At 41.0% G+C, this 13,143-nt stretch overlaps 1 protein-coding gene across 2 annotated transcripts in view; it reads left to right on the forward strand.

The window, feature by feature from the left end:
- Nucleotides 1-534: 534 nt before the first annotated feature.
- nnt (nicotinamide nucleotide transhydrogenase) overlaps nucleotides 535-13,143 on the forward strand; it is a 30,409-nt gene continuing 17,800 nt past the window's right edge. The window contains exons 1-11 of one of the 2 annotated variants that reach the window (XM_010736594.3): nucleotides 535-624; nucleotides 2,245-2,441; nucleotides 6,462-6,691; nucleotides 7,124-7,341; nucleotides 7,543-7,630; nucleotides 7,747-7,835; nucleotides 9,248-9,435; nucleotides 9,821-9,954; nucleotides 10,053-10,244; nucleotides 11,492-11,645; nucleotides 12,553-12,714. In XM_010736594.3, the coding sequence (XP_010734896.1) occupies nucleotides 2,288-2,441; nucleotides 6,462-6,691; nucleotides 7,124-7,341; nucleotides 7,543-7,630; nucleotides 7,747-7,835; nucleotides 9,248-9,435; nucleotides 9,821-9,954; nucleotides 10,053-10,244; nucleotides 11,492-11,645; nucleotides 12,553-12,714 (1,609 nt within the window). In that variant the 5' untranslated portion in view covers nucleotides 535-624; nucleotides 2,245-2,287. Of the gene's footprint in view, nucleotides 625-2,244; nucleotides 2,442-6,461; nucleotides 6,692-7,123; nucleotides 7,342-7,542; nucleotides 7,631-7,746; nucleotides 7,836-9,247; nucleotides 9,436-9,820; nucleotides 9,955-10,052; nucleotides 10,245-11,491; nucleotides 11,646-12,552; nucleotides 12,715-13,143 lie in introns of those variants that run through there. The other variant, XM_027282080.1, reaches the window with a different exon arrangement.

Below are 13,143 nucleotides of genomic sequence, written 5' to 3' on the forward strand. Positions count from 1 at the left end.
TAGATGGATGGATGGATAGATAGATAGATAGATAGATAGATAGATAGATAGATAGATAGATAGATAGATAGATGGATGGATGGACGGATAGATAGATAGATAGATAGATAGATAGATAGATAGATAGATAGATAGATAGATAGATAGATCCTACTCCAACCTTTGAAGCCACTTTCAGATTGGCTTCAAATGCATCAAATCACTTCATCATTCATCCATTTCATCTCAGTTTTTTATGAATTAATTTTTATTTTTTAATTTATTTCATTGTTTTTTCATACAGATCTACAAATAACATGCTGCATTTAGGAACTGGTGTAAAACTGGGACATCCGGGCTTTCAATAAATTCGTTTGATTTCAAATCAGACAGATTTAGTTTATCACTTCTCAGTTGAGAACACATACAAGTACAGACTAGCCTATGAATGAAAAACAAACAAAGATGTTTGTTGTACGTGTATGTTTGATCAGAATAAGGCTGGTGGCATTTCATTCAGATCTTAGTGGACAGTTATAAATCATAGACGCTTTGAACGCATCATTTTTCATTCACCAAACTCCTTCCGGGGTTAACACACACAGTTCGCCTGTGCTGCACACAGAGCCAGGACTATTTGTAAAGGTCAGTTGACTTATGTGCCGCTAACCTTTCCTGCTCTCACTTTCCGTCATGCATTTGTCTCGGTTTGCATTTCTGTGAGTGTGTGTAAGTTTGTGTTTCATCGCCTTCATGCACCAAAACACACACACAAAACAAATCTGGATTAGCTTAGCGCGCTAAGGCTAGTTGCAGGCTAGCCCCGGCTTGATTTTTTTTTTTTTCTGCAGTGAGCGGAGACAAAAAGAGAGAAGTGGTGCCCGCCTGATGTCTGACTCATGGAGAAACGGCACCGACCAAAAATACACATTTAATACATCAGTTTTTTACGCTCAGACAGCACACAGTCGAATGAACGCCGCTGATTTAGCGTTGTTTTATTGGGTCATAAACGTCAACAACGGCGCCGTTAACGGCTTTATGACAGCCGTTGCAGGTCCTGACCCGGGTTTTTTATATCGTGTTCACTTTTTTAAGATTATATTTTTATGAGCTGATGTTGTATTGTCAGTAAATAGTTAACGGGAATCCGTGTGATACATATTTTTTTAACATCGCGACTGTTTTTTGGTGACGTGGTGGATTGATTTTTTTTTTCCAGACTTTATATGAGAGACTTGAACACAACACACAGTGTGCTCTAGTCCTAAAAATAACTTTTTTAAATCATTTATTAATCATTCCTGTGACTGAATAAATACATGTTTTGTCCTTAATTGACAAAATACTTGCAGGACTTTTGATATAATAATAATAATACATTTTATTTCATAGGCGCCTTTCTGACACATTACAATAAATGAGAGTAGACAGCAAATAACAGAAACAAACAAAAAGATGCGTCTGATTAGATACAATGATGTGTTAATCCTCTCTCTAGTCTACCAAATAGGTCAGTTTTGCATTGGTGGTGTAAGTGGGACACAGTTATGATGATGCTAAGATATCTTTATTTTTTATTTGTATAGTGGGAAATGTGTTTTAGGGCTGCAGCTAATAATTAATTTCATTAGCAATTACTTAAGTGTTTTTACGATTAGCTCTTTAAAATGTCAAAAAAATAAGTCATCAACATCAACATCAAGTTTTCACTTGCCTCTCCAAATCCAGTTGACATTTCTGCAGGGACACGCAGTGGAGTTTATTGCCAGTCAATTCTAGTTTAAACCCTTTTACACCAGCCACGCTGTCCCAGTCTTTCCCAGTTCCACTATCTCCCTTCAAAGTAAACATGCCGTCCCCTCATGCTGTTTACCGTGGCTGTGGTTGTCCACGGTACAGACTTGTTCATGGGGAATTTTGTTATTATGTTTGTAATGACGGCAAAAAACTAGGACAAGACTCATAATGTGGCTCCAACAGCCAGAATGTTTGGAGGATTTGTTGGAAAGTGTTGAATGAATGGGATTTCTTTTATAAACACAAGGTCAGGCACATGCTTGATCTCCAAGGGAGCAGGGTAGTGTGAATAGTATGTACGCTATCAAATGTGAGAGGATGTGCAATGCTGTTCAAAGCTGGTAACGGTGGACAGAGATACTGACACTCTTATTTATCTGTTTCACACACTTCCACCCTCCTGTTATTCTTTACCCATGCCCCCCCTCTCCTCCCCTCTCTGTCTGTCAACCGTCTCTTCCCCAGGAGGGGTGCTGGTGTATACTGTTGAGCTCCTCCTGTGTGCACCATGGCGAGCCTCCTACGTGTCGTGGCAGCCAGCTGCTCGGCCCCTGTGTTCAGCGGGGTTTCCTGTGTGAAGCTGCAGAGCGGCCGCACCGTCAAATCTTCATGCCTTCGCTTTTTCAGGACCCATCAAGCTCTCGGACGATGTGCCAGTCCAGGTAAGACCCTAATGCACAGATGGTGATTTGATGGGCATAAATATTAGAATAATTCAGAGAACGCATCTAGTGCTCATTGGTGCAAATAATAATCAAACATTTTGATTACAATTGCTCAGTAAATCAACATTACTATTAAGACAGTGCAAGAAAACGGAAAGAGGTTTTCTGGTCGCAATGAAGTCTGACCAAGAGGTTTGTAGTCATGACATGGGTCCTATATGTGCAACACACATTAAAAGCATGGAGGTGGTGACGGTAACACACATTGTCCCAGTTTGAGAGCTACATTTCCAAACATCCTTGAGCAAATAAAGTTCTAAACGTAGGTATTTTAATAGTGTTTCAGGTTTGCCTGCCTGCAACAGTGATTAGTGTGATAGATAGACGATATGTTGGTCTTCTTGGGTCTCTTAATCTCTTTAGGGTGTGGACTGAAGGGGATTTTCATCTGGATTGTTCAGACTTGTCTGTATTCACAGTAGCTTTATACAACTAAAAGTAAAAGAAACCATAAAGGGATGTTTAATTTCTGCTGTTTTTTCCGCCTGTTGGTATCTTAATTTAAAACCCCCAGCGCTGTTGAGGTTTATAGATACATGTTTTACGACTGATAGCAACGCCACCTGTAGCGTCTGTGTGCATTCTCATGCACTTGTGCATCAGGTGCAACATGCACAGGCAGGTGGGATTACACAAACAATGACTGAGGTTCGTTTTTCAGCAGAGTGGTACTACTCAGCCTGAGAATGACCAGACAGGCATGCTATTCATACCATTGTCCTTCAGTGGCCTTGGCAACCACTGAAACAAATCTGTCATTGTGATTAAAAAATATGCGGTAAAGTAGAGCGCCACCTATTCATTCATTTTTTAAGGTCATTGTAACTGTTATGAAGGCAAAGGACATCTCTGAGCCTCACACTGCAGCTTTTCCTTTAACTCTGTTTATTGTAGAGGTCAGTGTTGCTGCCTGCAGCTGCTTTGAGTCTCAAGGTCACATTTGGGACACTGCAGTCCCTGCAGGCGTTATTCTCCATTTTCCATGCCCTCACTTTGTGTGTGTGCGTGCGTGATTGCGTATGTATGTAGGTGTACACTTTGAAAACCAGTACCAGCTGGTTGTAGGTGCTTCATGTCAGTACGTCACGGTTGTGCCACTGTGTGTGTTTGTATGTTGAGGAGGGGTGCATGTGACTCAGTCCATGGTGACATCTGTGTGGTTCAGCTAGCTCCAGTAACAGCTGGCAGCGTCTATTCTGGATACAGTTCATAGGGTCACAGACGAGTGAGGGAGAGGAGTACTAACTTAGATGTTTGTGGCATGAGTGTTAGTTAGCAGATGCTACCTCATGTAGTCCGTGTTGACATAGTGTTGAAACACTGACGCAGCACCTTCACCGAGAATTTGAACTGAAAACAGGAAACCACCAGTGTGTTTGAGGGGGCGTGTTGCCTTTATAATCCGGGAAGTCAGATTTGAGTCATCCATCCCAGATTTTAGAGTCAAAACACTGTGCATTCATTTATAATACTGTATTGTACAACTCTGGAAAGTTATCATGATGTGACTCTGTGTCAATACAGTGCAACTTCTGCATTGCATTGGAATGACTGAGTGTTTCTGTTTAAATAGTGCTCTGAACATTGGCTTGAAGGCCTAAGTGTTAAATGCCTTTCCTCCATAAAATATTTACAAAGCTTGTTTGAATATATTTAAAATCCTGCAGCATTTGACATCCATGTTTGCTTGCTTGAAGTTCTCCTCTAGGGTTAGGTGCCAGTTGTTTTTGGGCAATTTCTGTCATTTTATTTTGCTAATTTAATAGACTGCCTCTGAAGAAAGAGTGGGAGCCACTGCCCGACGACAGACTCTTTCAGTACACACACTGAGCTGAAGAATGAGCGAGAGGAAAAACAGCTGTAGAGCCAGAAAATTTTCACATCGAGTCGGTGGATTAAGAGTTTATTCTGACCATAGTTGGTGATTGTTGGATCACTGGAAAGACTAACCAAGACAGTTTTATTAGAGGGTTTTACGATGAGTTAACAAGGCAGTTTAGTCTTAGTCCTTTTTAAAAGAGAGAACCTGAATTCAGAAGTTGTATGGTTGTATATGTGCAGAAGTATTTCCTTTCTTGACATTTTATGAGTTTATTATGTTTATTACTGGAATGTAGCAAGCTCAGCACACATCTCCCAGCTGAAACTCAGAAGGAGACACACCTGTGTGAACATATCAATCACTGGTTGCTGCCTAACCCTGTCCTCTTCTTCTTCTCTGGCTTTCTTGGCTCAATTCTTTTTGCAGATTAATGTCACATGTGAATCATGGAAGTACATGTGTATCCTCTCGGTCATAGAAACAAAGCCAGGACTCACTGATACCCAACTTGGTTAATACTGTTACTAGTAGTAAAGCATCACAACAGATGAGATTATTTAGAACAGCTGATGATATCAATATCATTTTTTTTTACCCATTTCCAGTCATGTCACAAATTGAATATGACACTGGAAGAGAAGTGAGGCTGTAACTGTTTCTCAGCCTTGAGGCTAAACGAGGTTTACTTTCTGTTGAGTTTTCTCTCTCTCACAGCCAGAAGAGGGTGCTAAAGCAGGACTTTACTTGTGCCTCTGGTTTAGCTAAATACCCATCATAGATTTGGGCTTGGCCAAAAACTGTCTCTGCTAGTTCCTGCAAAATGTGAATTGAATTATTCATTGAGACACGGAGTTAAGCTGGATGAAAACATGAAAGAAACACAGTTTACATTAGAACTCTGTTATGAAAAGTTGACACATCCTATCTTTAGGTATAATCTAGTTGTTGAAGCTTGCAGGTTCTCATGTTGTTATCTCTACTGTGAGTTATCTTAATAGACAAATATGTGAAGCGTAAACAGAGAGAGATAAAGGATCGTTGCTGCTGCTGCATCTACGTCTGTCGGCCGTCTTGTGTTGTGGAGCTTTTCAGAAAACAAAAGTTGTTAGAGGACAGGTCAGCACAGCAGGGTGAGAGGAAAGGCAGCCTGTCTGTTTATGTATATACGAGGAGACCAAAGGGAAGAGCTGCAGTGGAATTTTCCATAGGAGCCAGCGCAAAATGTGACCTGTCTGTTGCTTGGACACTGGACCTGATTAAGAGTCCTAAAAAAAGACACAGAAAGAACTGGCTGAATATAATAATAGGCCAGTGTCTTTCTCTTGATGTTTCTGTCTTATTGTCTTCCCTTTACCAGTTTTATTCTCATTATCACCTCACTGACCGGACTACTGACATTAAATAAGTGTCCTTGTTGAGTGTGGTGTTCACTTTCACTATGTCCTTTATTTTCCTTTAGGACATGCAAAACAAAAGACCTTCCCATCAGCCTCAGATGTACGTTCAGTATAATGCTAAATGTAGATACTTTGTGTTGTTCCTGTCCTTGTCCGTCTTCCTACAAAGGCCACACAGTTCAGTATTTATGGTAAACACAGTTTTAACTCGTGGTTTTTAGGTCATGGTTGTTTCCTGACGAGATTCTCTGCAGATGTATCTGCATGAAAGAGTATTGTGCTCTGTGCTGTTGTGATCTTTAATAAAACATTTTTCTCAAATTATCTCCAACGTCTTAAATCGTTAGCTTCAACTTCTGAAAGAGAAAGGCTTTAATAGCTGCAGTGATTCATTTCATTCCTTGTATCTTTCTATTGTTTCGACCAGGAACAAGATGCACACATGCACAAACCCATATACACATTGTGCACATTTCTCTCATATCTGTGGTATTTGCTCTTTTGTTTAAATGTGCTATGAAACCTTGTAAAATACTTTGTGAAAAACCCTTTAGACCAACCAGACTGTGTCAACAATGCTTTGGTTTTATAGCCTGTTAGTTATAAAAACCTTTAGCGTTTCGGAGGCTTAAACAAGACCAGAAACAACAGTTCATTAGCCTGGCATGAATTAATTGTCATTATTTAAGTTGTCACTCATCTCACATGCCCATGTGTTGTTTCTCTTGGTCTCTGCAGGTATTCCATACAAACAGATCACGGTCGGCGTACCCAAAGAAATATTCCAGAATGAGCGTCGTGTGGCGATTTCACCCGCTGGCGTCCAGGCGCTCATCAAGCAGGGCTTCAATGTCGTCGTGGAGTCCGGAGCCGGAGAGTCTTCCAAGTTCCCTGATGAACAGTACACCCAGGCTGGAGCAACAATTAAAGACATTAAAGATGTCTTGGCATCTGATGTGGTGGTTAAGGTAGGATTTAAGTGGGGTGTGGAAAGAGGAATGAGAAGTGGATTGTTTAATTGTTCACTAAGGCCAGAGAGGGAGGAGGAGGTAAATAAGGTGGTCTGATGATTCAGACAACCTTGTAAGCAGCTGAAAACACCAGATGTGTTCTTTTCTGAAGGCCTGTTTAAGGTATAAGAAGGGGTAATGAACAATAATGCCATGGACCAAAAGAGAGGATGGTACCGCATGGACAGCAGGGACATCTGTTAGGTACAGAAGGACGAGGGTGAATGACCAACACTTTGACCAACACTTTGAAAATACAACAATTAACTTTCAAATATGTCTCCATTTAAGACATGGTGGTCAAGATAGAGAAATGAAGAGGAGTGAGAACTTTTAGTTGAATATTTAGCTTTCTTTCTCTCTTTTTCATCCACTTTCTCTGCTTTCTAGGTCCGCGCTCCTGTTTTCAACCCTGCTTTGAGCGTCCACGAGGTGGAGATGATGAAAGATGCGTCCACTTTGATCAGCTTCATCTACCCAGCTCAGAACCCCGAGCTGATGGACATGCTGTCCCAGAAGAAGGCCACCGTCCTGGCTATGGACCAGGTGCCCCGAGTCACCATCGCCCAGGGTTTTGATGCACTGAGCTCCATGGCAAACATTGCAGGGTATGTACACTGTGACTTTAAGTGCCTTTGTGTTTACAGTGTTTATAAGAAGAAGAAGTGTTTTTACATTTCTTTTCATGAGTTATGACACAACTGACTGCACTTCCAAATATGTTCATATATCTTGTTTGTTTGAATATTTTTATACATTCTAGCTGATTTTTTTTAAATTTCCTGTTATTTTCCTCTCTGTCATTTCAGGTACAAGTCAGTTGTGTTGGCAGCTAACAACTTTGGTCGCTTTTTCACCGGACAAATCACAGCAGCTGGTAAAGTGCCACCTGCAAAGGTGTGTATCTGAACTAAGCTCTCCTTTTACTGGCAAATTATAGAAGGTGTTATACAAGTGTGAATATGTCTGTTAATTTTAACAGTTAACCATCTCAAACTGTTTCATGTAAATAGGTTCTGATCATTGGAGGTGGGGTGGCTGGATTGGCAGCAGCTGGTACTGCCAGGGCGATGGGAGCCATTGTCAGAGGATTTGATACCAGGTTTGATTTTGATATTGTACTACATGTCTGAATTACAACTGAGATGAACACTTGCTTTGGAAGATTGTATTTGAGCACACGTGTAGAATTGGATGAAGTTTTCTTCTTCTTTACCAATGAATATGATCAGTTTTGTTAAACTTTATAGATTGACATCTACTAAGGCACCATGCACATGTGCACGTATCCTTAGCTTATTCCAGCCCTCTTAATTAAAAGCCTTTGAGAAACTATCAACAAAACCAGATGTTCTGAGACAATGAGTTGGTAATGTAGTTTCACACTTAATATGGAAATTATGTCTCATGACTAGCTGCTGCAGCGCTGAGCTTGAAATTATGGATTGATTACATATAACATAAAGATCCAGTTTGAAGTTGTAATCTTCAGTATTTCAGTCCTGGGGTTTACAAACAGCTACTTTTTCATAAATACAACAGAGGAGCTCCTTACGTAACTTTTTACAACATAGCAGATTTGTATTGTTTTAATAAAGGAGTCTGTCAATACACAGTCTTTTTCCATTATGCCATGAGCAACAGGGTTTGACATCATGCTGCGCGCAGCATGAGTAGTTTCCACACAACAGCAGGGCACAGTAAATTTGGTTCCCTTGTTGAGGAGTTTGAGATTTACATTCTGCAAATCCCGCAACTCTTCATCTGGCATCCCACTGTGGCTGCTCCTTCTTGTTCCATTTAGGCCCTGGAAAATTTTAAACTGACCCACTGTCAAAAAATGCCCAAATTGTCTTGTTTGGTTGGTGCAGTTTTGATGAATATCATGGTACCTAACCACAGTGAAAGACACATTCCTCTGCTGTGGCTTCTTCACAATAAAAGCTATCTTGTGTTTGGCCAGATGAACACTTTTAATGTGAATCAGCAGCAGTAGGAAATGTTCGATTTGCATTTGCAGTAACTTAATTTGGTCTAAAGATAGTGGACAGTAAACATGGAGCTTCTTATGAATTAGATAAAATTATGCTGGATTACCTGCTTGGACCAGATTTAGGGGGCTCTATTTACAGAATCTGGTAGAAATAGAATATGATATCTGTAAGGTAGTGTGTAGAAGAAAATTAAAATTGTTATGTTTATGTTGCCTCAAAATGAGCCTACAAACGCCTCTCTACACTGGTTCTGGGGCTTTTATCATGTTTCTCCATCACAGTCCTAAAGAGAGGGTGAAGCTAGAAAGGGGTTGCAATTCACAACTACACAGCTAGATGCCACTAAATTCTAAACACTTGGCCTTTTAAGTACCGTTATGTATGCAAGGAAAAAAAATTGCTCCAGCAGAACCGATGTAGGAGAATGGAAATTTTTAATATCATGTGCATGTGTTCTAATCAGAGATATTTTCCTTCTGACTGACTAAGAAATTACCTCTTCCCCCCCGCACTTTCCCAGAGCTGCAGCTTTGGAGCAGTTTAAATCTCTGGGCGCCGAGCCGCTGGAGGTGCACGTTAAGGAGTCAGGCGAGGGCCAGGGAGGCTACGCCAAGGAAATGTCAAAGGAGTTCATAGAGGCAGAGATGAAGCTGTTTGCCAAACAGTGTCAGGAGGTGGACATTGTCATCAGCACTGCTCTTATCCCTGGTATGCACAGAAGCACAGACTCGTGCACAATGTAAACACTGGATGTAGTGTATGTAAAAAGTGTCGAGACAGATGAAAGGACATGTAAACAGTTTTCTTCTCATCATGGAATATTTGGAATATCACAAAATGTGAGACGTGTATTCTGGGCAGGTAGTCGGGGAATTTAGAAATAAAACGAATAAGTCACGGAATGTTGAACATTAAAAAAAAAAACTTTACCAGAACATATTTTACAACAGCTTCACATTTGTTCCATTACTCTGTTGGTGTCAGTGGTTTTTGTACATAGTATGGCCACGTACTCACAGTAGCTGTAGTGAACGTTTCACTTCTTTTAGTAGGTACAGGCCTTGATGTCTGTGTTTGCATTGTATCATTGTAGGTAGGCGGGCACCCATCCTGATCACCAAACCAATGGTAGAGAGCATGAAAGATGGGTCAGTGGTGGTGGACTTGGCTGCCGAGGCTGGAGGAAACATTGAGACCACAGTACCTGGAGAGCTTTCAGTACACAACGTCAGTGCACATATTTTACACACACACTCACACCCATATCAAAAAGTGACTCAGGGATTCAGTTTTGTGTAATATCACAAAACCTTTTTGTTTTTTAGGGAGTGACCCATATCGGCTACACAGACCTGCCCAGCCGTTTGCCGACACAGTCCAGCAGTCTGTACTCCAACAACATCACCAAGTTGATCCGGGCCATCAGCCCCGACAAGGAGAACTTTTACTTTGATGTCAAGGAATCATTCGACTATGGTACCATGGACCACGTTGTCAGAGGATCTATTGTCATGCAGGTATGAAGGCTCATGTGGCCAACAGCCCAACAAACATGCATGTATGCGTACAACTGAGAAGCCGTGTAGAAAATCATTCGAAATGCCCTGCAAGTCTATTTTACGGTCACTAGATGTCACCATAGTCCATACTCTTCTACTTGAATCATCTATACAGCTGCTAATGGAGTAATGTCCCTTCAGTAAACATAAAACCTCATTATCCATGTTTGAGTATTAATAGTAAAAAAAAATTGCATTCACATTATAATAAAAATAAAGTTACAACTACACGCACACAACAAAAAGTCCAATGTAAAATGTCCCTGTGTTTATCAGGCTCTATGAGCTGCTTCTTACTAACTCCATTCAGCTTTACTGTTGTAATTATTTAGTCAAATATTATTATTATTTTCAGATAATTGTACTAAATCGTTCTTTTATGGCAACAAATGAAATTCAGTTGTAAATTAATGTGACTTTTTTTTCAAGACCGACCCATTAATAAGAGTCAATAAAAACGACTCTAAACAAGTAGATGCTTGTTTATTAGAATTAAAAATGTGAATGTGTCACCAAAATAATCATTTGGAGCAGTTCCATTTCTTTTAGTGTTCTGTGTGCCCTTTAAGTACCTTCATTTGCACACATTGAACATATACCATTGAACATATGCCCCTTTTCCTTTGTGTGGTAATTTAAATACAGTGCAAAAGTTAATTTCTCAACTGTAAAATGTTAATGTGGAGCCAGCAAGGTGGACCCATGTCATTTATATCAGTCTCAAGTCATTGATCATTATCATATTTTGGGGAGATTATTTTGCTGTAATCAGACTCAGTCAAGCTGTGTTCATTTGTTGTAGTAAATAAATAGATTTCAGATAGTAATTTAACCCATATCTGATTGCTAATGATGCTAAAAAGCAGATATTCCTTTTTGTACCTACTGATCATTAGTTTGCTTACTTTGATCTTGACAGCACGGTCTAATGTTTCACAGACTGACGAATGCAACAGATCATTGTACACCATCAGGCAATGAGATCGGGGAATAAAGCAGAGACCAAATCAGCGTCTAATAAGTTTCATTTGATATTCTTAATGTAACTGCTCCCTCATTTCCACCACTTTTTTTTACAACCTTTTCTCTATAAGGTGAAGATAACAAATAACAGAGTGGTTAACATGATTCTTAGGAAAGATTGAAACTTTCTGTTTGTTCTCTCTTTCTCCCCTTCACATCATACCATTCTCTGTCTGCTCCAGAATGGAAAGAACCTGTTCCCCGCTCCTCAGCCCAACAATGTGCCTGTTGCAGCTCCTCCTAAACCCAAGTCCGTCCAGGAAATGGAGAAGGAGAAGGCTTCGCAAGTCTCTCCCTTCAAGGCTACGCTTACCACTGCTGGCGTCTACACCGGAGGTCAGTTGTTGAAACTGATTGATTTTCTGGGCGAAGTAAAGAAATCAGGAAGACGCTGTAAAATGTGCTCATTCACAAGGTTTATTCTCACAGACCACATGGGGACGGGGGGGTTGAGGTCTGCCATAAGGTGAAGGACAGGTTAATAATCAGCTTTTCAGGTCACTGCTGGAATGTGCACAGGAGGAGAGAAGTGACACACACACAGACACCCTGTTAGTGTCAGGAAGTGTGCGTTGTAAAAACAGTGTCACGCTGTGCGCGTGTTTGAAGTAGTGCTGTAGCGAGCGGTTCCCATGGTGCCACACAGCGCTCTGTGTAAGTGCACCCCATGCACTTAATGTAGTTCACACATTGCTTAGGTGCTCCGGTAGTTTCCTAGTTAACACCGCCACACAGCTGCTGATGTTAGCTGCACAAGTGAGAAGTTGCTCATTGCTCATTAGTGTGCCATGTGATGTAGTAATTTTAATCATTTTAGATGTACCGTCATTGAGATGGATAACCTATTTTGCTGTAGTAGTTAGTCTGAAAAAGAAAGTTTGTGACTTAACATCAGTCTCGCAAACAAGAACAGACAAATTGCTCTCTGACTGATGACTATACCTACAACAGGAAATGGACAACATGGGTGGTCAAGCACCTACCACATCTTGCTGTGATGTGAGTGAGCTTAGAGTTGGGCAACTCTACTACATCCAAACTCATTTATACTAATTTAACCACTACTGTTACCCCAAATCTAGTGAAACATTGGATAGTTTTGTGTCTGCTCTTTGGCTCAAATGTTCTGGATGCAGTGGATGTTACCTTGTGTGTTACTGTGTAGTAATAATATCAACAGTTACTGTAAAATCTGTCTCCGGTTGTAACAGTAGCTCTCTTTTTATTTCTCTGTCTGTGCCAGGTGCTGCCACCCTGCTAGGTCTTGGTCTGTCCGCTCCCAACGCCGCTTTCACTCAGATCGTCACCACCTTTGGTCTGGCTGGCATCGTGGGATACCACACAGTGTGGGGAGTCACCCCTGCTCTGCATTCTCCACTCATGTCTGTCACCAACGCTATCTCAGGTTAGCTGCGTTTAGTGCATCTTATATCATCTTACATCTGTTTGGACGAGGGCAACCAGTCAAACTCTGAACAAAGCCAGTTTTTGCTTTTCTTTAAACGAAGATATAACTGATGCCAGCAGCATCTATGCTAACCTCTTTAGCAGCTGCCATTGCTCTTTCAGAGTAAACACTTAAACCACACTCGTAGCTCATGCCTAGCTTCCAGTAGTTCCTCGCGGGATGCTGATTGGTCTGAATAACTGTGGTTCAGACACAAGCACGTGGCTTGAAGCCTGGCAAGATAGATTCTCATGTGATCTCGTGAGTCCAGCTGCCTCGCACGGCTGCAAATGAAGGGGTTGTGAACAAAAATGAACAAATCCCTTTCAGTGCAATGAGGTCAAGTACACCACCACAAGCCACAGACACATGGTAGGGCTGAACAAT

Source organism: Larimichthys crocea, chromosome IX (assembly GCF_000972845.2).
Source record: "Larimichthys crocea isolate SSNF chromosome IX, L_crocea_2.0, whole genome shotgun sequence".
NCBI lineage: Eukaryota > Metazoa > Chordata > Actinopteri > Sciaenidae > Larimichthys > Larimichthys crocea.